Genomic DNA, 23,245 nt, shown 5'->3' on the forward strand with positions numbered 1-23,245 from the left:
TAGCTGCTGCCCTTCCCAACTTTCTCCAAAGTCGGCCAGGAGGGATCCCGAACTACAGCGAGTTAGGATCTGAGGATTGGGGGAGTTGGAGCCCAGGGGCTGGGGTTGGAACTGGAGCCAGAGCCCCAACCCAAGGGGCCGAGGGTTTGAGGGGTACCTCCAGAGGCCAGAATACCTCCTAGGAGACCAGGGCTGGAGCTTGATTTGGAGGGGGACATCTCGGGAGCTGCCAATCACTCCTGTAACCCACCTCCCTCCCTACCTTCTGCCCTTGCCACCAGGATGAGACTGATCTTAGGGTATCAAGGGTGGGGCCCAAGGGGACTGGAGCTGTGGCTGCTGCTGGTGCTAATCGGTAAAGGAGGGGTGGGGGAAGGGAGTCTCGATCTCCACCACCAGGGCTTTGTGAGGCTGCTCTGACGCCCAGAATAGCTTTAGGAGCCCTCCAACCCTCCTGCAGGGTTTGCCTCTGGGAAAACCTTAGCCTGGACCTCTTGTTGTTGAGGACTAGCTAGTCTGTCTATACCCTTGTCCCTCCACTGGTCTGTCATGGCTTGGGGGTGTCAGGGGTGTCCTTAATCTGTAGAACCTGAGATATCTTGGCAGGTGACTTTGCTTTTTGGGGTAGGGGGTACCTGTTCTGTTCCTGGGCCCTTGTGGGGGGGCATGGGGAAGCGGGGGAAGAGTGTAAGCTCCATCTCTAATCGAGTCTGAGCCTTGGGGGTGGGAGTTTCCCCTTTGACCCTCTTTAACTGCACCCCCTCCCCTCCTTAGTGCTGGCCAAGGCTGTGGTCCAGAACCCTGACCTGCCTTCAGCTGGCTGTTCCAGGGGAAGCTGCTACCCAGCCACCGGAGACCTCTTGGTTGGCCGAGCAGACCGACTGACAGCCTCATCCACCTGCGGTCTGAGAGGTCCTGAGCCGTATTGCATAGTCAGTCACCTACAGGTGGGTCACCACAGGTGGAGGAATGGGGAAGAGTGGATCAGAAATATCTTTGGAAGAGGGGGGAGCTAGATTGGAGTGTTGACCCATGGGCTGGGAGAGCAAGGCTGGGGAGAGAGACACAGTGGTGAGACATAGAGAGATGGTATGGAAAGAGCCCTGGGATTTGGTATCAGAGGTCCTCAGTTTGAACTCTGCCTCTGCTACTTACAGCGAATGTGACTCTGGACAAGTCACTTCCTCCCCCTCCCCCTTTTTCTTCTTTATAAAACGAGGAGGTAAGGGTCCTTAAGTCCCACTCAGCTTTCATATTTTTTGATTCTATGACTGATCTTTGGGGGTGCGGGGGTTCCTCCAGGATGAGAAAAAGTGTTTCCTGTGTGACTCTCAGCATCCGTTCTCTGCCCGCCACCCTCAAAGCCACCGAATCCAGAATGTGGTCACCAGCTTTGCCCCACAACGACGGTCAGCCTGGTGGCAATCAGAAAATGGTGAGACCACCTGGGCAGGTGTCACTGGGCAACTTGGGAAGGAAGACCTGGGCACTAATAGCCTGAGGGGTGGGGAGAGTTCAAATACCACCTGTCCAAAAGTGGACAGTAGAGCTGGGTGCTAATGGCCTGAGGGAGGGAGACCTAAACATTGGGGACTAACTAGCCTTAGAGGGGACAAAAAAGGTGACCTGGCTGCTATCAGCCTTTGGGGAGGAGGGAGGAGTCTTCATGCCTGGCTGTTTCCAATGTTTCCCACCAGGAGTGTCCACTGTCACTATCCAGCTGGACTTAGAGGCTGAATTTCACTTTACCCACCTTATTATGACTTTCAAGGTAATAGGGCTCCTAAGGTAGAAAGGATGGAAATTAGGGATTGAACTCCCTTAGGGCCAGGATCCCTGTGACCTATGATCTTTCTCATCTCTGTAGCTCCTATGATAGCCAACTACCCTATGACCCTATATGACCCTTGACTTCCCTTCTTACTCCTGTGGCCATCATATAAAAAGCCTATGATCTGTGGGACTTATCGGCTGTATTACCTTGGACAAACTAACAATCTTCTTCATGTCTCAGTTTCCTCATCAGTAAAATAAAAGAGTTGGATTAGAGATCCTTTCCAGTTTATAATCCTATGATCCTAGCAACCCCCTTGTGATACCCCACAGTTCCTATGACCTCCCTATGATCACGCATGACCACCTATTCACCAGTAACAGTATCTCTGAAGGCCCTCTGATCCACCCTCACGACTCCCCTTCCCCTTAACAACTCCAGACGTTCCGCCCAGCTGCAATGCTGGTTGAACGCTCCTCAGACTTTGGGAGGACCTGGCGTGTCTATCGCTACTTTTCCTATGACTGTGGCTCTGACTTCCCTGGGATCCCTCTGGCCCCACCTCATCGAGTGGACGATGTGGTCTGTGAGTCTCGCTACTCGGAAATTGAGCCATCCACTGAGGGGGAGGTGAGAGAGCCCAGCCCACAGAGTCATTTTGAGGAGGGAGGTGGGGTGGGATGAGGGTATCCCAAGGGTCCAGGGGAAGGAGCCTCAGGGTTGTTGGGACGTGACTGGTCAGCCCTGGCTACCCCTCCAGATTCAGTATCTCCATAGGTCATCTACCGTGTTCTGGACCCAGCCATCCCAATCACAGATCCCTATAGTTCCCGGATCCAGGGTGAGTATGGCAATAGCCCCATTTCGTAGATCCCTTTATGACCCTCCTCCTTGTTTCCTATGGGCCCCAATCTGGCATCTGGCTGGTGGCTATTCAGGGCTGTAAGGGCTATTTTGGCTTCTTCCTGCGTCCCCCAGAGCAGGTGCTACAGCCTTGGTTTAGCTCTAAGCTGGGTGGGGGCAGCATTTCTGAACATGACAGCAGCAGCTGGAGGTCCCCACCCCAGATGCCTCTGTCTCCAGGAAGTCTGCCGTTCATTGGAACAAAAGGAAGCCCAGGGCATCAGGGTCCCTTCCCTTCTCTTTCTACCCAACCCCCCAGTCACCGTGGACCTCAGAGAGAATGTCCTCACTCTGGGCTTGGTTAGAGGATCTCCCAGGATGTCAGGGAGCGCAGAACATTAGAATACCATTCTCTCTAAACCCCAGGGACAGGGTTCTCACTCTGGGCTGGGATATGGGGAGCTTTGGACTCCGTGTCCATTCCTCCATTGCTTCTCCCCTACCCCAGACCTACTGAAGATCACAAACCTTCGGGTGAACCTGACACGGCTGCACACTCTGGGCGACAACCTGCTGGACCCCCGGAGGGAGATCCGAGAAAAATATTATTACGCTCTCTACGAGCTGGTGGTTCGTGGGAACTGCTTCTGCTATGGTCATGCCTCCCAGTGTGCTCGGGCTCCTGGTGCTCCAGCCCATGCTGAGGGCATGGTGAGAATGGCTGTTCAGTAAATAGGGGGTGCAAAGATATGCTCATAGGGGTAATGGGGCGCCAAAGTTTTCAGTGCTTAGGAGACAAGACCCCCTTCAAAGCAGCCTACAACCTCTTCTCTAGGTACATGGTGCCTGTGTTTGCAAACACAACACAAAGGGGCTGAACTGTGAAAGCTGCCAGGATTTCTACCATGACCTGCCCTGGCGCCCAGCTGAGGATGGCCATTCCCATGCTTGTAAAAGTGAGTCCCCATCTTGCCAGCTCCCTGGCTGGAGTGCCCCACCCCCAGCCATTTTGTAATTCTAGCACTTCTCCCCCCAAACCCCCTACACACACACACACACACACACACACACACACACACAGCCTCTGGATGGAGGTGGAGAGGACATTTTCCTGATGACTGCTTAGTCAAAGAAAGATGGGAAGATCAGAAAGTCTCGTTGGGTGTTGAGGGACCAGCCAGGATGTAAGTTAAAAGACTATGGGGGTTTTGTATTTCTTGTCTTCTCAATGAGTAGGAGAGGGGTTGGGGAAGGAGAGAACCAGAAATTGAAAATAAAATAAAATTGAAGAGGGGGAGGAAAAAAGATCATTGTACCTAGTGATTGAAGGTCAAGGGTAAGAGGTCCAAAGGACAGGAAACCAAACCAAGGAATTTCCATGAATAAAAAGCAGTGTAACTTAGGGTTCTATTTCTGTTCTGTTCAGCCCTCTTAGCGACAGAAACATGTTAGCTAAACTCGTCCACTCTTAGAATATGATTGCCTATTAAGGGAGGAAATGGGGCAGAGAGGCAGGGAAAGGCTTTGCCCAAGACACAGTGCCCTCTGCCATCCCTGGGGAGCATTGCCACCGCGTCCCAGGGGGAGGAAGCCCATAGGACGTTTTCTCTCCAAGCATCTCCCCTCCTCCCACAGAGTGTGAGTGTCACCAACACTCCCGGACCTGCCACTTTGACATGGCTGTGTTTCTGGCCTCTGGCAACGTGAGCGGAGGTGTGTGTGACAATTGCCAGCACCACACAGCTGGGATGCACTGTGAAATCTGCCGGCCTTTCTACTATAGAGACCCCGCGAGGGATTTGCGGGACCCGGCTGTATGCCGCCGTGAGCCTGGGGTGGTGAATAGAAAGTGTGGGGGGTGGAGGGAGGCTTGTGGAAGAAGCCAGGGGTCTTGGGGTGACTCTCTTCATTGCCCTGCAGCCTGTGATTGCGACCCTGCGGGGGCCCAGGATGGTGGCCTTTGTGACCCTCACGATGACCCTGCCCTGGGGCTTGTCTCTGGTCAGTGTCGTTGCAAAGAACATGTGGTGGGCCCCAGGTGTCAGCGCTGCAGAGATGGCTACTTTGGGCTCAGCATCACTGACCCCCAGGGCTGCCAGAGTATGTGCTCCCCAACCCTGACATAACCCTGACGCCCATCACCCCAAACTGTCCAGTGTTCTCTGTACCTGGGTCACGCACGGCCTTCTAATCTCCTGATGTTTTACCCTGCCCTTTTAAACTTCCATTGTCCTATTCTGCCCCCAGACTTCTGGTCCCATGGTACTGTGGCCACTCCATTTGATCCTAAACTATGGGCCCCAGACCTCCTGTTCTCCTGACATGACCTCTGACTCTTCCACTGACCCTGACCTCTGCTCCCAGCCCTAATCATTTTCTGATCCTGGACCTTTTCCTCCCATGTGCTTTTGACTTCTTGATTTCCCCAGACACCAGCCTCATCCTCTGCCTCCTCCTCTCTCATAGCACTATCTCACCTACCTATCCCTGACCTTATGTGCCCCTGAAGTTGCCCATCTCAGGCCTAGAGACAAAAATGGAATTGTTTTTGATGGGTGTATTCTTGCCTCACTAGGGTGCCAGTGTGACCCCCGGGGTACAGTGCCAGGGGGTGCCCCTTGTGACTCTAACAGTGGGGACTGTTTCTGCAAACGCCTGGTGACTGGAAGGCATTGTGACCGATGCTTGGTGAGGCCCTGAGATAGGGATGGTATTACCTGAAGGGATTCAGGGCTATGCCTAGGGGAGTTTCCCAGAGGAAGTGTGGCAGAGGTATGTGTCTCCATGGGGATTGGGGAAAGGTCTCTCACCTCAGTGACTCCTTCCTCTGTCCTCAGCCGGACCACTGGGGTCTCAGCCATGATTTACTTGGTTGCCGCCCATGTGACTGTGATGTAGGAGGTGCCCTGGAACCCCGGTGAGTATTTTTCTAGGGAGATTAATGCTGGGGACTTGAGACATATTATATGGATGTGAAGTCAGATAGTTCCCATGGAGAATCAGTCTGTGAGGAGGAACTGAGTGCAAATCCAGCCTCAGACACTTACTAGCTGTGTGACCCTGGTCAAGTCACTTAACCCCAATTGCCTCCCCCCACCCCCAAAAAAAAGAATCAGGAGAATCAGTCTGTGATTAGAAAAGAGTATCAGTTGTGACTAGGTATTAGGGAAGTCCAGGTATTTTGTGATGCATTGGTCTGTGACTTGGGGAGGGTGTGAGGGGAATGTGGATGGGTCTCTTGATGTGTATATGCATTGGTCTTTGTGCAGGTTCAGGGTAAGGGTGGGTGTAGGGGGATATCAGTCAGTCACTGGAAGTGAGGTGAATCCCCAGGTGTGCCGAGGACTCGGGTCAGTGTCGATGTCGTCGACACATGTTTGGGCGACGCTGTGACCAGGTGCAGCCTGGATACTTCTTGCCATTCCTGGACCATCTCACCTTTGAGGCTGAGGCCACCCGTGGGCAGGTGGGAGCCAAGGGTGGTGGTGGGGGAGGCTGGAGAACCTGCTTGGGGTGGGGTGGGGGTAGTGTTTTAGGCCCACTAAACAAACTGCTTCCCTGGCAGGCCCTGGAAGTGGTGGAGCGAATAGCACACCCTGGGATGGCAGTCTCCTGGACAGGCGTGGTCTTTGTGCGCCTGCGGGAGGGTCAAGCCCTCGAGTTTTTGGTGGACACAGTATCCCAGGCCATGGACTACGAACTGCTCCTACGATATGAACCCCAGGTCTGGTCCCATTTTCTTTGGTTTTTGGTCCCAAGGTACCATGATCTTCTGACTCACCTCCTTGCTGGCCCCTGAACACCCTACAAAGACCTCCTAATCCCCTCATTAATCAGTCCCATTTCACCCACCTATGCCTGAGGTGACCAACCTCCCCAATAGTTCACCTGGCCTCCCATACCCCAGCATTCCATTCCCCTCATTCTCAAGGGCAATCTCTGCAGGAAAGCTGGGGAGCACTAGACTTCCTTTTAGGACACCTGGCTTTAAATCCCAGCTCTGACTTTAGTGACCGGGCCCCTAGGAACCTTGGTTTCCCTGTCTATAAAACAGAGATAACAATCTTGCATGACCTACCACCCTGGGGTAGTTTTGAGGAAAGTGGTAAACCATAAAGTCCTTTTAGAAATAGGTGTAGGGGGAGGGTTATTGTTCCTGCCCCCACTCACAACCAGGATCCCCTCCCCTCAGGGTGAAGGCCCTCCAGGCCGAGCTCTAACTCCACCTCCCCACCCAGGTCCCAGAGCAGTGGGCAGAGGTGACTCTGACTGTGCAGCGCCCAGGGCCTATATCTCCCAGCAGCCCCTGTGGCACCACTGTGCCTGAGGATGACCACTTTCGGGGGATGCTGCAACCTGGTGCCAGGTGAGGGAGTGGAGGGGGAGGCAGAGTCTCCCTGGTCTCCTCCTGTAAAGTATAAGTGCCCACTTGGGTCCCCCCATGGGCTGAAGTGTGTCTGTGTATGTGTGGAGGTCATCAGACAGGGGACCCAGTTGAGAGAAGTCTCAGCTAGATTCCAGAGTGGGGAAGTTCTAGGTTCGGATCACAGCTCTGATCAATATATCTGTCTGTCTGTCTATCTATCTATCTCTCTATCTATCTATCTATGTCTGTATATTTATATCTGTGTCTGTCTATGTCTATATATTTATATCATCTATCTATGTCTATATTTTTATATAATCTATGTCTATATATTTATATCTGTCTATGTCTATATATTTATATCATCTATCTATCTATCTATGTCTATATATTTATATCTATATCTGTCTATGTCTATATATTTATATCATCTATCTATCTATGTCTATATATTTATATCTGTATCTGTCTGTCTATATATTTATGTCATCTATCTATTTGTCTATCTATCTATGTCCATATATTTATATCTGTATCTGTCTATGTCTATATATTTATATCTGTATATGTCTATGTCTATATATTTATATCATCTATCTATCTATCTGTCTATATATTTATATCTGTATCTGTCTATGTCTATATATTTATATCATCTATCTATCTATGTCTATATATTTATATCTGTATCTATATATTTATATCATCTATCTATCTGTCTATATATTTATATCTGTATCTGTCTGTGTCTATATATTTATATCATCTATCTCTATATATTTATATCTGCATCTATGTCTATATATTTATATCATCTATCTTTCTGTCTATATATTTATATCTGTATCTGTCTGTGTCTATATATTTATATAGAATCTATCTATCTATCTATGTCTGTATATTTATATCTGTATCTGTCTATGTCTATATATTTATATCATCTATCTATCTATCTGTCTATCTATATCTATATATTTATATCTGTATCTGTCTATGTCTGTATATTTATATCAACTATCTATCTATCTCTATCTGTCTATCTATCTATCTGTCTGTTCTGTCGCTTTGGGAAGAGGGTAGGGAAGAAGCCTTTATGGAGCACCTACCATATGCCAGACAGTGTGCTAAACTCTCTACAAATATCACCTCATCCTCACAACAACCCACGGGGGAGATGCTGTTATTATCTTCATTTTACAGCTGGGGAAACTGAGGCAGAGAGAAAGGTTAGGTGGTTTGCCTAGGGTCACACAGCTAGTAAGTGGCTGAGGCCAGATTTAAACTCAGATGTTCCTGACTCCAGACTCAGCACTCTGTCCACTGTACCTCCAGCTGCCTCAGTGTCCTTGGGCAAGTCCTTTTTTTTTTTTTTAACTCTCTGACCTTTGGTTTGCTTGTTTATAAAATGAGGGGGTTGGATGTGACCTCTGGCAGAGTGCTGGATTTGGACACAGTGAACCCGGATTCAAGCCCTCCTTGTCCCCCCTATTGGGGATGAGACCATTTTGGGGGTATAAATCATTTTATGTCTCTGTGCCTCAATTTCCTCATCTCTAAAATACAGGGGTTAGATTTTGATGACTTCCTGAGGTTGTTTTGCAGATTAAGAGCAATGAGGATTGATAATTACTCACACATTTGTAGTTTTTATGAAGTTTCTAAGTTCTTTGCATGTAGTAAGCTTTTAGTAAATGCTTCATTCATTTATCCATTCACTTTCCCCATAATATCTTTTGCAAGTATCATTATCCCTATTTTTACAAATAATGAAACTGAGGCTTAGGCTGAGTGACCACCCTCGCTAGTAAATGCCAGAGCTAGGATTTGAACATTCAGGTCTCGATTCCATGTCCAGATCTCTTTCTTTCTTATGAGATGGTAAGAGGGAAAGTACTTTGTGACCTGTAGAGCCCCCTACATGTGCATGGGATTATTGTCATGGATTCATTCCATATACGTGTTCCAAGCTCCTACTGTATGCTAGGCCCTATGAAGGTGGTCTGGGAAAGGCAAAAATGAGAAATACCCCATCCCCACTTAACAGGAGTGTGTAGGCTAGTACAGTGGTGTCCCACTCAAATAGAAACAGAGGCAGTTAACAGTAACATACAGGTCCCTGCAGGCCACATTTTGACTTCGAAAACCACATGTTCACATATTCTTTTTTTTTTTTATTAATATATCAACACATTACAGTCAGATAAGAGCTACATTTTAACCTGATTGGGGCCACAGCCGAGAGAGTTGTGGGCTGTGTGTTTGACACATCTGGTCTAAGTAAGAGCGATGATGCCCAGACACAAATAATTCTAGTACCAGACAAGAAGTGAGCAGGGCCAGACACAATGCTATGCGGCCTCTGAAGAAAGAGAGCTCACTCCCAGCTTCACCCCAGTACCAGGAGGGTGTTTCCAGAAGGAGCTGGTATTTCAGCTGGGCCTTGAAGGATGGGTAGGATTTTAGCAGGTGGGAGTGAGGACACATTGTGGGCAAAAGGAACAGTGTAAGCGGGAGCAGGAAAACACAGGGCGTGCTCAGGAAATGGTGACTAATCTGTTTTGGCTGGAGGGTAGGGTACATGGCAGGGAATATGATCATTGATGCTCAGAGCTGGAAGGGATCCAGAGGGTCATGGGGTCCAAGCTCCCACCCCCTTATAGGAATCCCCTCTAGAATAACCCTTTGTAAACATTTCCAGTGATGGGGAAATTCTGAGGCAGCCCTTCCCAACTTGGGCCAGCTGTGATGGTAATGGATTTGGCTTAAGTGGAACTAGCAGTTAACCCCCTATAATTTCCACCCTTTGCTCCTCGTTCTGCCCTTTCAGGCCAATCAGGATTCTTAAAATGAGGTCATCTACATGATAACCATTCAAATGTCTGAGTGCTAGACTTGGGAGTTAGGAAAACCCAGGTTCAAATTCTACCTTAGCCCTAAGAGTCAACTCACTTAAGCTCTGTGGGCCTCAGTTTTCACATCTATAAAACTGAGGGGGTTAGAGTCAATGAATTCTAACGTTCAGTGTTCAGAGAGATGCCTAGAGAGGATCAGTGTTTAGGGAAATGCCCAAGGTGGCCTGTGCCCAAAGAGTGCTTCAGTACAGTACCCAAGGAATGCCTGGGGGTGGTTAGTGCCTGAGGATAGGGTTGCCTGACTGAGCTCTCTCTGCCCACTGCCCAGCCCTCCCTAAATCTATGGTCATTCATATATTCATATGGTCTAATTCCCAGTGGTCTTCTCATCTCAGTTGTCCTTTTTAATATGTGGTTGGGTCTGGCCCAAGCTGGGTACAGTATTGCAGATGGGGTCCCATCAGAACTGGGGACAGTGATCCAGACGTGATCTGTACATCCCAAAACGTAGTCTAGCCAGAGGTGGAAAGAAGCTGGACATGATATAATGCAACACATCTGGGGCTTTTGGCCAGAACTGGTCAGGGCGTTCCAGATATAGTCTGGCCTTGAAATGAACCAAAGAAAATGGAAGATTTCTATTGTATCAGGAAATTTTTACTGGCCAATTCATCTTTTTACCTTCCTCCCACTTCCTTCATCCTGCCAGGCAACTAAGAGGTTTTTTTTTTCCCTCCTATGTGTACAATCACTAAAAGAGACTGAGAGATACGTAGGGAAGAGGCAAAGGGAGAAACACAGCCCCAAGAGAACTAGATAGTTTGGGTTGGAACAGAGCCAACCAGAGGCCTTGAAGGTCTTGCGTCCTCTGCCCTGCCTACATTCTGGTGGGGGTGGGGTGGGGGAGGGGACCATAGTGATGGGAGCTGACCGTATTCTTGTCTCACTCAGATATGTGGTATTACCCTATCCTGTCTGTCTGGAGCCCGGCGTCTCCTACACTATTCGCCTGGAGTTGATGCGGGCTGGAGGGGATGCCCGTCCTGGAGCTCCTACTCCCAGCCTGCTCCTTGACTCCGTGAGTTCCCAGAGGAAGGGGAAAGTGGGGACCTGGGTGTTGGCCGTGCCCAAGGAGAGATGCCCAGTATTTGGGGAGATGACCAGGATGGTCTGTGCCCAAGGAGTGCCTGGGGGTGGGTGGTTTGGGCCTAAGGACAGGGTGGCCTAACTGAGCTCTCTCTGCATACCACCAGCTGGTGCTCTTGCCCCGGTGGTCATCCCTGGAGATGTTTAGCGCAGGTGATGCCAGTGCCTTGGAGCGACGGGCAACTTTTGAACGTTACCGCTGCCATGAGGAGGGCCTGATGCCCGCCAAGGGCCCCCCGCCAGAGGCCTGTACTCCTCTCCTCCGCAGTCTGGCTGCATTGCTCTACAATGGGGCCCTAGGTGAGTCATTGCCCTGTGGTCAGGGGGCAGGGGAAGAGGAGGGCAGCTGTGGCCCTGCTAGGATATGACCTCATTTCCCTGCTTTCTCTTCAGCCTGCCAGTGTGACCCCCAGGGCTCCCTAAGCTCCGAGTGCCAGCCCCATGGTGGACAGTGTCCATGCAAGGCCAACGTGGCTGGGAGACGCTGTGACCACTGTGCTCCAGGAACCTTTGGCTTTGGCCCTTCAGGCTGCAGGGGTACTTCCTCCGTCCTCCCTTCTTCCCCTTCTCTGACCTCTGTCGTCTTTTCCAATCTCATCTCCTTTTTCATTCCCACCTCCCTGAAAGAAGCCCCAAAGAAGTCCTGCCTGGCTCTGATACCTCCTTGCTGTACGGCTGGGTACAAATGACTCTGCCTCTCAGAGCCTCAATATCTTCATCTATAAAACAGGTTTAACAATACTTGCCACCACTGACTTCATGGGACTGTAGTGAGTAAATACATTCACTGTCACTTCTGGAGAAATGGGAGTCATTAGGTAGTTAGGGAGCACCACAGAGCACAGAGTGCTGGGCCTAGAGTCAGAAGACCTGAGTTCAAATCCAGCCGCCGCAGATATTGACTAGCTGTGTCACCTTGGGCAAGTCCCTTCAGCCTCACTTTCTTTATTTGTAAAATTGGGATAATGAGGGACAGCTAGGTGGCACAGTGAATAGAACACCAGCCGTGGAGTCAGGAGGACCTGAGTTCAAATCTAGCCTCAGACACTTGACACTTACTAGCTGTGTGACCCTGGGCAAGTCACTTAACCCCAATTGCCTCACCAAAAAGCAAAAAAAAAAAAAAGGGGAAGGAAATTGGGATAATGACAGCACCAGCCTCCCCCAGGGTTGTTATGAAGAGCAGATGAGATAATATTTGTAGAGTGCCATAGACATGCTAGCTCTATACTGTATACTGTAGGGTCCCTCCCCTGCTTGATCCACAAGCTGCCCTGTGCCCACTACCCCAGCTTTCCATATCTGTCTCCTCAGCCTGCCAGTGCAGCCCTGAAGGCAGCCTCAGCAGTCTGTGTCACGAGGGCAGTGGGCAGTGCCCCTGCCGGCCTGGAGCTTTTGGGCCACGCTGTGATCGGTGCCAGCCTGGACAGTGGGGCTTCCCCAGCTGCCGCCCCTGTCACTGTAATGGGCATGCAGATGAGTGCAATCCACAGACTGGGTCCTGCCAGGGCTGCCGGGACCACACAGCAGGGGACCGCTGCGAAAGGTATGAACCGGGTGGGGAGGCAGAAAAGGAAGGGGGAGATGCTCTGGTCCTAAAACCAAACTTTTCCCTCACCTTCTTTTGTCTCTAGGTGTATGGCTGGCTTCTATGGGAACCCAGTGCTGGCATCCGGTGGCCACTGCCGGCCTTGCCCTTGTCCTGAGGGCCCAGGGGGGCAGCGACACTTTGCTACCTCCTGCCATCAGGACAGGCACTCCCAGCAAGTGATTTGCCACTGCCAGCCTGGTTACACTGGTGAGTAGAGGGGAGGGGAGGCCAAAGGTGAGTTGTTGGGGAACGGAGAGAGAAGATCCCTCAACCTGCAGTCAGAAGGTCTAGCTTGAGGCTCTGCGGCTCCAAGATGAGTGACCTTGGACAATCAGTCAACAAACATTTAATAAGCCATGGGCCAGGCTGTGGCCAGCTGCTGGGGATACAGATACCCAGACTGAATCAAGTTACTTGGGCTTGGTAGAATGAGGGGATTGGATTAGAGGCTCTCTGAGCCTGGTTCTCTTGTCTTATAGTTTATGCTCTAAGGTCCCTTCTAGCACCGATGTCCTTTTTGCAGTTTTATCATTCTTTCTAGCCCTAATAGTTTATTAGGGAGGCAGCTAGGTGGTGCAGTAGATAGAGCACCAGCCCTGGAGTCAGGAGGACCTGAGTTCAAATCTGGATTCAGACACTTGACACTTACTAGCTTTGTGACCCTGGATGAGTCACTTAACCTCATTGCCTAGCCAAAAAAAAAAAGAGTTTATTAGGGCACCCATGGTAGGCCTAGAGCATCTTTATGAATTCTGTGTTATTTGGTCCTCGCCCCTGTTGTCTGGCAGGCCCACGCTGTGAGGAGTGTGCCTCTGGACACTTTGGGGACCCACTGAGGCCAGGGGGCCGGTGCCAGCCATGTGAATGCAGCAACAACATTGACCCCATGGACCCTGAGGCCTGCGACCGTCGAACTGGACAGTGTTTGCGCTGTCTACACAACTCTGAAGGGCCTCGCTGTGCCCTCTGCCGCCCTGGATACTACGGGCAGGCTGCCCACCAGAGCTGCCGGAGTGAGTGTGGGCCCTGGAGGCACAGAGCCAGGGTGGGGGCCAGAGGGTGGCTAAAATGGAGCCCTGCCCTTAGTCTAAGGGGGAAGACATGATGTCTGCTTTCTGGAAGTGACTGATCTGAAGTGGAAGAAACAGGGAACCCCTATTCTGAAAGGAAAGATATAGCCCCTGCCATCAAGAGTACTGTGCCCAACTTAGTGCCTGCTCTGGCCATGACCTGGGCTTCTGGTTGGCAGGGTGCACCTGTAACTTTCTGGGCACAGAGCGCAGTCAGTGCCCCTCTCAAGACAAATGCCGCTGTGATCCAGGCAGTGGGCAGTGCCCATGCCTGCCCAATATTCAGGGACAGAGCTGTGACCGTTGTGCCCCCAATTTCTGGAACCTGGCCAGCGGGCGAGGCTGCCAGCCCTGCTCCTGCCACCCCAGCCATGCTACCAGTCCCTCCTGCAATGAGGTTGGTGCTTCCCCGGCTCTAACAACCTAGGCCTTCTTTCCCTTCCCTTATCTTCAGGGGCCCTTCCCTGGATCTACCCCTTCAAGCCTCTAGGGTTCCCTGGAAAGGGGAGTCTTGTGAGGGAGACCACCGACGTGGGGGAAGGGTGTAGGGAGGAGAGTCATGGTGTTTCCTGAGGGGCTTCTCCTAGAGTGGAGGGGCTGTGCCTCATAGGCTCTCTGAGGGGTCCAGAGCTACGACAAATGTCATCTCCACACAGTTCACAGGGCAGTGTCATTGCCGAGCAGGCTTTGGAGGTCGCACGTGCACCGAGTGCCAGGAGAATCACTGGGGAGATCCTGGCTTGCAGTGTCGGGGTGAGCAGATGACAAAGGAAGGCAAAGGAATGAGAAGGATGAATAAGTATCATGAACTGGGGGAGGTCAGAAGCACAGGGTATATCCCAAGATAGGGTAGGCAGGACAAGGGCCAACTGAAAATGCCCATGAAGGGGCTGACCTTGCTAAACTTGCCTCTTCTCCCTCCTCCCTCAGCCTGTGACTGTGACTCAAGAGGCATTGAGACCCCTCAGTGCCACCATGCCACAGGACACTGTGTCTGCCGGCCAGGCGTGGCAGGCGTTCGCTGTGACCAGTGTGCCCGAGGCTTTTCTGGCGCTTTCCCTGCATGCCAGCCCTGCCACGCCTGCTTTGGGGACTGGGACCGGATTGTGCAAGGCCTGGCCTCTCGCACTCGGGCACTTGAACAGCGAGCTCGGGAATTGCACCAGCTGGGGGCCCTGGGGGCCTTTGAGAAGAACTTCCGCCTCCTGGGAGAGAAGCTGGGCACTGTGCAGGGCATTGTGAACACCCGCAATTCCACGGCGGCTGCCACATTGCAGCTTATGTCTACTACGGAGGAGCTGAGGTGAGGGCACTTGAACAGGGGTGAGGGTTAGGGTTGTGGGGGGACTCCTATCTCTCGACCCCTAGCTCTCTGTTTTGTTTTGTTTTTTGCTTTTAGGCAATTGGGGTTAAGTGACTTGCCCAGGTTCACACAGCTAGTAAGTGTCAAGTGTTTGGTCGGAGGCCGGATTTGAACTCAGGTCCTCCTGACTTCAGGGCTGGTACTCTATCCACTGTGCCACCTAGCTGCCCCAATCCCTAGCTCTCTATTCCCAGAGCCTTTGGTCTAAAAGGGAGGATATAACACCTGCTTTTGGGGACTTGCTGTTCCCCAGTCATGGAAGAGGATAGGGCTGTGTTTTCTTCCTCCCTCTCTGCCCCAGGCGTGATATTGAGGAAGCTACAGGACAGTTGACTAAGCTGGAGGGAGAGCTGACAGATGCCCAGGATGAGAATTTCAATGCCAACCACGCCCTGAGTGGATTGGAGCGGGATGGCCGAGCTCTTAACCTTACGCTGAGGCAGCTGGGACAGCATCTGGATGTGCTGAAGCACTCCAACTTCCTGGGTCAGTACAGGGTGGGCAGGGAGGGGAGGATGGACCATAAGATCACCAAGCTAGGGCTGGAGGGGCCCCCCCAAGGCCATCCAGTCTAAGCCTCTCACTTACAGATGAGGAAACTGAGGCCTGCAAGTTAAGTGACTTACTCAAAGTCACCCAGGCTTTTAGTGGCAGAGATGAGATGTGAATCCAAGTGGATCTTCTGAACCAAGAACCAGTCTTCTTTGTACTGGACCTCAATGTAAAGAATGTGTCCTGGATTAGAATTTTATCTTTTACTTTCACCCTGAGTGACCCAGAGCACATGCCTTTGGCCTGTTTCCTCATCCATAAAGTGAAGGGGTTAGACTAGATGACCTTTAAGGTACTTTACCTCCTATGATTCTGTGGTCATGGGGGGCCCAGAAAATGGGAGGGCAGGGATGAGTAGATGGAGGCAAAGGCAAGATATGGATTTGGCTTAGAGGCCAGAGAATGGGGATCTCTGAGTATGTTGTTGCCTCTGGCCTCCTGTCTTGCTCTCAGGGGCTATGATAGTATCCGTCAGTCCCACGCCCAATCATCTGAGGCCGAACATCGTGCAAACCGCTCGGCCCTGGACGTACCTGGTCCTGTGAGTGACTCAGCAGGTACACGGCGCCAAGCAGAGGGCTTGATGGGCAGCCAGAGAGACAGCTTCGACCGGAGGAATGTGGCCAACCGGAGGGCTCTAGGTGAACTTGCAGCCAGGGCCAACAGCCTCAGCCTGATGCGCATCAATGAGCTGGTGAGCTGGGCACAGAGCAAATATGGGTTGTCAAGCTGGGTCTGGAGCCAGCTGGAAGCACATTGAGGCTTTGTTATGGGAGAGCATTAGAAGTCATTAAGGAAAGGCTAGATTTGTTACGGACGCTTAAGAAGACATCCCTGCTTAGATACAGGTAGGAGGAGGGGTCCTTTTAGATGGCTCCTAGTTCTGAGAGTCTCTGATGCTGCTTTAAGGCTAATCCAGGAGATAAGCCAGCCTCCCCCAAAATGTCTGTCTGGAGAGTCCCAACAACTCCCAGATGTCTGATATGGAGAGAAGAGAGCTATCTTTCTTTCAAGGGCATGGGTGGCAAGGAGCAAGGTTAAGTAGGTTCATGGTTCCTGACTGTCCTTTTATAATCACGAAGAGAGTTTCCCTGACAACTTTCCCGTGCCCTTTTTTTAAGGCTCCCCAGTCCTACCTTAGAAAGGCCTGGTCTCAACTTTTAACAAAACCTGTTTCTTTTTTACATAGGTAAATTTTTCTCACTATGTTTTAAGATAAATTCCTACTGTATCCCTTAGAACCATCCCCAGAGAGATATTGCTTATAACAAATAATCTTTGGAAGGAAAAAATAAAAAGAAGAGAAAAAAACCCCACTAAAATGAATACACTGAAAAAATCTGACAACATTCCACACGTTGGACTTCCCGAACTTCTATAAAAGGGTAGGAGGAGGTGACAGATAAGCTTTTTCAAGAGATTATGCTTTTTTTCCTTTCTGAATGTTTTTAAAATAGACACAATAATAGCAACTAATATTTTTAAAAAGTTTATTTATTTTTATGAGTATCTATCCCACTGTTTCCCCAAGTTGAACAATTGAAAAATAAAGAGAAAAAAAACCCTTATGACAAATATGCCTCATCTAGCCAAATCAATTCCAATATTGGCCATATCCAAAAACGCATGTTTCTTTCTGTATTTTAAGGCTATCACCTCATTAGCAGAAGGTATTTCAATCACGCCTGATTCTCTGTGACCCTATTTGGGGTTTTCTTGACAAAGATACTAGAGTAGTTTGCCATTTCTGTCCCCATCTCATTTTACAGATGGGGAAAATGAGGCAAACATGATTAAAGTGGTCAAAAGATGGTTATAGGGTTAAAATGGTTACAGATGAGGAAACTGAGGCAAACAAGGTCACACAGCTGGCCAGATCCAAATTCAGAAAGATGAGTCTTCCTGTTTCCAGGCCCAGTACCCTATCTACTGCACCACTTAGCTGCCCATATAACACTTTGTTTGCTAAATGCATTACAAATGTTATCTCATTTGATCAACCCTGGGAAGTAGGTGCTATTGTTATCCCCATTTTACAGATGAGGAAATTTATGCAGGCGGCAGTTCAGTGATTTGCCCAAAGTCAAATGTCTCAGGTTGAATTTGAACTCAGGTCTTCCTGTCTCCAGGCCTTGAGCTCTATCCACTGTGCCACCTAGCTGCCAGATATTAAAAATAAAGCAACTTACGTTTACTATGACTAAGGGATTTGACCAAAGTAACATAGTTAGTAGGTGTTAGAACCAGGATTTGAACTCTAAATCCTGTCCTCTTTCCATTAGGCTATGCAGGGATTTTCTCAGAAGGGGCCTTTACAGTAGGATTGGATCCTAGTTAGGATTAATCAATCAGTCGAACCCAATATGCCAGACATTTTGCTAAGCTCTGGTGATACATCTCTGCCCTCAAAGAGCTTCTGTTCTAATGAGGAAGGCAAAATATAAATCAGAATATACAGGATAAATACAGAGTAAATGGAAGGTACCTTAGAGATCATGGCCAAGCACTTGGGGGAAGCAGGCAAGGCCTTCTGGAGGAGTGGCACCTGAGCCGAGTCTTAAAAAAAGCCAGGGATTCTGAGGGTCAGAGGTTGGGAGAGCATTGTAGGAATGGCACCAAGATGTCTGTGGCAGGGGCAGCGAGTCCTCCAGGATGGCAGGGTTTTAGAGTCTGTGAGAAGATGGGAAAGAGGCGGAGGGACTGGTCGTAAAGAACTTTAAATACCAAAGGATTTGATATTTGTTCCTGGAGGTAATAGGGAGGCACTGAAGGTATGAGCAGGGGGTGAGTTGGTTAGATTTCCGAGTCCCTGTTTCCATAGTGGTGATTCTAGGCTGACCCACTGTTAGCGGCATTCACTCTCACCAGCCGGGCCTGCCTAATGAAGGTAGGACCCCATGCGCGCCCTAACTGCCTGTGTTGTACCAGGTATGCGGGGCCCCTGGGGACGCTCCCTGCGCCACAAGCCCATGTGGCGGGGCTGGCTGCAGGGATGAGGATGGACAGCGCCGCTGCGGGGGCCTGAACTGCCAGGGAGCAGCAGCCACAGCAGACAACGCACTGGGCCGGGCCCGTCACACACAGGAGGAATTGCGCCGGACCCTGGGAGATGCAGATGGGCTCGTGGGCAAGGTAAGTGCCAGATCCAGGAGGCTGCTAAGCAGAAGGAGGGGAATGGGGTGGGCTTTGGGAAGGGTCATGGACAGGACCAAGCTTGTCCCTTGCCTCTAGGTGGCAGAGGCAAGGCTACTAGCAGGTATGGCCCGGCAGCGGGCCCAGGCGGCCCTGGAAAAGGCCAATGAGACGCGGGACCGAGTGGAAAGGGCAAATCAGGAACTTCGTGAGCTGATTCAAAATGTCAAGGACTTCTTGAGCCGTAAGCCTGGGACCAGTTGGCCAAGGCAGGGGGGCTGGCTGAGCATGTGTCTGTATGTCTGAGCTTATATCTGTGTTTGTGCAGAAGAGGGAGCTGACCCTGGCAGCATTGAGGCAGTAGCCACTCATGTGCTAGAGCTGTCCATCCCAGCATCACCTGCTCAGATCCACCATCTGGCAGGTGAGATTGCTGAGCGAGTTCGGAGCCTGGGGGATGTGGACACTATCCTGCAGCGTACAGCGGGGGATGTGCGCCAGGCTGAGCAGCTTCTGCAGGAAGCCCAGCGGGCCCGGTGAGCTCAGATCCCTGCCAGAGGCCTGGTCAGTTCCCACCCCTGAGCTCTGACTCTAACCCCCAACACCCAAATGGCTCAGTTCAGCCCTGATGCAAACTTCCGATACATAGTAATGATACCCAAAGAACATGGCCAACCTCAACCTTTTGAACCCACCACAAAATAGCAGTGCTGAGAATCCCAGTCACTTCCCGTCCTTCAACCCTGACATGGTCTAGGAGAATTGGTCCTAACCATGAAACAACCATGACCCTTAGCAGGTATGTCAACCCCAGGCATGACCCCTAATTTTCAAGCAGAATCATTATACCCAGAAGACATAGCCTCATCTCTGACATACAGTCATGATATCCTAAAGACCCTGTGGCCTTCAGACTTTTGGCTCTAATACATAGTCACAGTCCCCAGAATAGAAAAAGCCATTTGGAGTCAGAAAACCAGGGTCTGAAGACTGGCTTTATTATTGACTAGCTATGTAACATTGGACAATAATTTCACTTCTTGGGGCCTCAGTTTCCTCAGTTATCAAGTGAGATTATGCTTTCTAATGTCCTTTCCAGATATAAATCCTGTGTCCCTATAAGGGCATGGTCAGCTCCAACCTCTGACCCCCAGCATGCAATCATGACATCCAGAAGGCACACTCATCCCTTCATGATGCTCCGAGGTCAGCCCTCTGATTCCTAGTCTCCCTCTCTGACACCTCAACTCCCCAACTCCTCTGTACAGGACCCGGGCCCAGGGTGAGAAACAGAAAGCCGAGATGGTGCAGGATGCCCTTGAGGAAGCACGACGGGCGCAGGGTGTAGCCAGAGGCGCCATCCGTGGGGCAGCCGCTGACACAGAGGGCACTGAGCAGACGCTGGGCAGGGTGAGAACCCATCTGGCCTATTGTAAAGGTGTTCAGGCCACAAAAACATAGACTTAGGGGAGGGAGGTTCCTTAGAGACCATTTAGTCTGATTCCCTCATTTTATAGTTAAGGCAACTGAGACCCAGGGAATGTGAAGTGATGTGCCCAAGTCACAGAGGTGGGAACCCAGGTCACTCAGGCTATAAACATAGGTGTTCTGCCTCCACCACTACTCCCCTGATTCTAGGGAAAGGCTGATGCAAAGATCAAAAGGAAACAAGTCCTTAGCAGGGAAGAAAACATATATATGTAAGTACATGTAGAAGCTATACATGATAAACATAAGATACTCTGAGGTAAGAGGGCACTAGCACCTAGAGGGACCTGGAGGGCCTTATGGAGAAGGTGATACTTGGGCTGAGCCTTGTAGATTACCAGGGCTTCAAAGAGGTGAGGAGGAAGAACATTCCAAGAATGGGAGATTGTCAATGCAAAGGCCCAGAGATGGGAGATAGAGGGTCCTGTGTGGGGAATAGCAGGGAGGCCAGTTTGGCTATGAGGGAAGAAATATATAACAAGGCTGGAAAAGCAGGTTGGGGGCAGGTTGTGAGTAGCTTTAAATGCCCCCCCCCCAAAAAGAGGAGTTTATATTTGATCCCACAGGTAACAGGAAGCTATTGGAGTTGATTGTCTTAGGGATGGACAGATGTGTGCCTTAAGAAAACTACCTTAAGGGGCAGCTAGGTGGCCCAGTGGATAGAGCACTGGCCTTGAAGTCAGGATGGACCTGAGTTCAAATCCAGCCTCAGACCAAACACTTAACACTTACTAGCTGTGTGACCCTGGGCAAATCACTTAACCCCAATTGCCTAAAAAGAAAAAAAGAAAAAGAAAAAAGAAAACCACCTTAGCAGTTAAATGGAGGATTGAGGACAGACACTTGGGGTGGGAAGACTAAATGGGGGCTAATTGGGTCTGTGAGCTCAAAAAATAAATACCCAACAGGGGAGTGGGTATATGTGAGCCCGGGAATCCTCTGGTTCTGTAGCCTGATGGGGCAGCCAGATAGGCAGTCTGTACTGAGGCCTGATAGTTCATCTGCAGGTTCGGGAGAAGACAGCTGAAGCAGAGCAGGACCTGAGCATGGCAGCAGAGAGGACCCAGCGGCTGGATGCTCAGCTGGATGCTTTGAAGTTGAAGAGGGCTGGGAACAGCCTGGAAGCCACACGAGCTGAAGAGACAGCTAACAGTGCCCAGGGTCGGGCCCAGGAGGCTGAGAAGGTACAGGGGACAAGTGGGCTGTAAGGCATTGCCATGGTTACCTGGATGCAGAGGCTTGCCCTGGGGAACATGAGGATGGAGCTGAGGGGAGGGGAGGACTGGAGGCAGATGAGGTCAGCAGGTTCTTTTTTCCCCCCACTTAATAGTATTTTATTTTTTTCAATTACATGTAAAGATAGTTTATAACATTCACTTTTATAAGATTTTGAGTTTGAAAATTTTTCTCCCTCCCTCCCCTCTCCCCTCCCCAAGACAGCATGCAATCTGATATAGGCTATACATGCACAATCATATTAAACATATTTCCACATTAGTCATGTTGTGAAAGAAGAATCAGAGCAAAAGGGAAAAACCACAAGGAAGAAAAAAAAAGAAAATAGTACTCTTCGACAGCAGGTCCTTGGAGTGGGGTGGTGGAATATGTCTCTGATAGCACTGGTATTCTCACTCTCCCTTCCTGGGCAGCTGCTGAAGGGTCAGCTCGGTGACCGATACCAGACAGTGAGGGATCTTGCTGATCGGAAGGCCCAGGGTGTCCTTCAGGCTAAGGAGAGGGCTGAGCGGCTACGGGATGAGGCCCGGGGACTGCTACAGGATGCTCAAGACAAACTCCGGAGGTTGCATGGTGAGGCTAGAGGGAAGGGTGGGGGTGGAGCAGGGAAGATGCAGCCCCAGCTTTCAGAGAGGCCCCTTGGAGGAGCACAGAGATAGAGACAGTACAAACATCTGCTTGGATAAAGCTGTATATGTAAGGGTAGAGAAGACTGTAGAAAGACTTGGGGTGACCAGAGGTAAGTAGAATTAGTCCTGGAAGGCCTGCTAGTGGTTGTGTCCTGCTATTGTCTTATGGGATATGTGACCTTCAGAGCAAGGTGGGGCTGACACCAATGGGGTGAGTAATAAGAGGCCAGTGAGTTATGGGAAAGGCCAGGACCAGGAAAGGGGAGTTTAAATGTGTGTTTGTCCTCAGAGTTGGAGGGCACATATGAAGTGAATGAGCGGGCCCTGGAGGGCAAAGCAGCCCAGTTGGACGGCCTGGAGGCCAAGATGAAGGATGTCCTTCAGTCCATCAACCAGCAGATTCAGATCTACAACACCTGTCAGTGACTCCTCCCTTCCCTTCCCCCCCCCCCCCCAGCTGTCCCAGCAGGAGCCCTTGGATGGATGGAAACACTGTATCCACTGCATCAGCATCTCCTGACTTGGGGTTGGGCTCAAGGAGCTGGACAATTAGGGTTTGGGCAGCAGGGTGGGGAAAGTTGTAGCTCTTTCTCTCAAACCTTCCTGGGCCATTGGATAAATCTGAATTTGTGAGGCTGACCTGAGCATGTTTCTGATTTTAGGAGTGTAAAGAGGAAGAAGGGATGGGGCCCATTCAACCTCTATTTCTTTGTTTTTAACTCCTTTCATTAATGCTTTTTGTTTCCAGATCAGAGTCAGTTCTGGATGTGTTCATTCCCCTACTCCCCAATAAGCTTTCTATCTAAAGGAAAACAACTGAGTGTTAAAAGTACTCAAGCCTGGGGCAGCTAGGTGGCACAATGGATGGAACGCCAGCCCTGGATTCAGGAGGACCTGAGTTCAAATGTGCCCTCAGACACATAACACTTACTAGCTGTGTGACCCTGGGCAAGTCACTTAACCCCATTGCCAAAAAAAAAAAACAAAATAACGTACTCAAGCCCAGTAAGCCATGTTCAGTGCCCATGTTCTCCCCACTCCAAGGAAAGGAGGGAGGGTAAGTTATTTCTCCTTCCCTTCTTCTAGGCCATGACAATCATTACAGTCACACAGGGCTTGGCTCCATTTGGGGGTTCTTCCCACTTAACCTTTTTGTGGTTTATGCCGTTTTCCTGGTTCCACTTACTTTACTACTTCAGTCCA

The 23,245-nt window shown here is 50.4% G+C and overlaps 1 protein-coding gene across 1 annotated transcript; it reads left to right on the plus strand.

The window, feature by feature from the left end:
• LOC110216962 (laminin subunit beta-2) lies at positions 1–22,789 on the plus strand. The gene is made up of 33 exons (XM_020999053.2): positions 1–355; positions 775–947; positions 1,303–1,435; positions 1,698–1,771; positions 2,216–2,404; positions 2,552–2,615; positions 3,126–3,328; positions 3,453–3,573; positions 4,253–4,441; positions 4,538–4,717; positions 5,193–5,305; positions 5,455–5,534; positions 5,951–6,083; positions 6,183–6,341; positions 6,856–6,983; positions 10,787–10,913; positions 11,089–11,281; positions 11,375–11,518; positions 12,296–12,527; positions 12,616–12,779; positions 13,361–13,585; positions 13,822–14,039; positions 14,299–14,395; positions 14,573–14,945; positions 15,307–15,495; positions 16,011–16,251; positions 18,486–18,689; positions 18,789–18,933; positions 19,018–19,225; positions 19,958–20,099; positions 21,185–21,361; positions 21,827–21,986; positions 22,332–22,789. The coding sequence occupies exons 1-33, from the start codon at positions 283–285 to the stop codon at positions 22,466–22,468; spliced, it is 5,388 nt and encodes a 1,795-aa protein (XP_020854712.1). The 5' UTR covers positions 1–282; the 3' UTR covers positions 22,469–22,789.
• Positions 22,790–23,245: the final 456 nt, after the last annotated feature.

Source organism: Phascolarctos cinereus, unplaced genomic scaffold, assembly GCF_003287225.1.
Source record: "Phascolarctos cinereus isolate Bilbo 61053 unplaced genomic scaffold, phaCin_HiC Scaffold_4;HRSCAF=312, whole genome shotgun sequence".
In the NCBI taxonomy this organism is placed as follows: domain Eukaryota; kingdom Metazoa; phylum Chordata; class Mammalia; order Diprotodontia; family Phascolarctidae; genus Phascolarctos; species Phascolarctos cinereus.

What these genes read in the sequence shown, in the direction of transcription:
- LOC110216962 (XM_020999053.2), top strand. Translation starts at nt 283, where the DNA reads ATGAGACTGATCTTAGGGTATCAAGGGTGGGGCCCAAGGGGACTGGAG. An exon ending in AGCCATCCACTGAGGGGGAG is followed by an intron (nt 2,405 to 2,551) that starts GTGAGAGAGCCC and finishes GTATCTCCATAG; the next exon opens with GTCATCTACCGTGTTCTGGA. An exon ending in GGAGGTGCCCTGGAACCCCG is followed by an intron (nt 5,535 to 5,950) that starts GTGAGTATTTTT and finishes GTGAATCCCCAG; the next exon opens with GTGTGCCGAGGACTCGGGTC.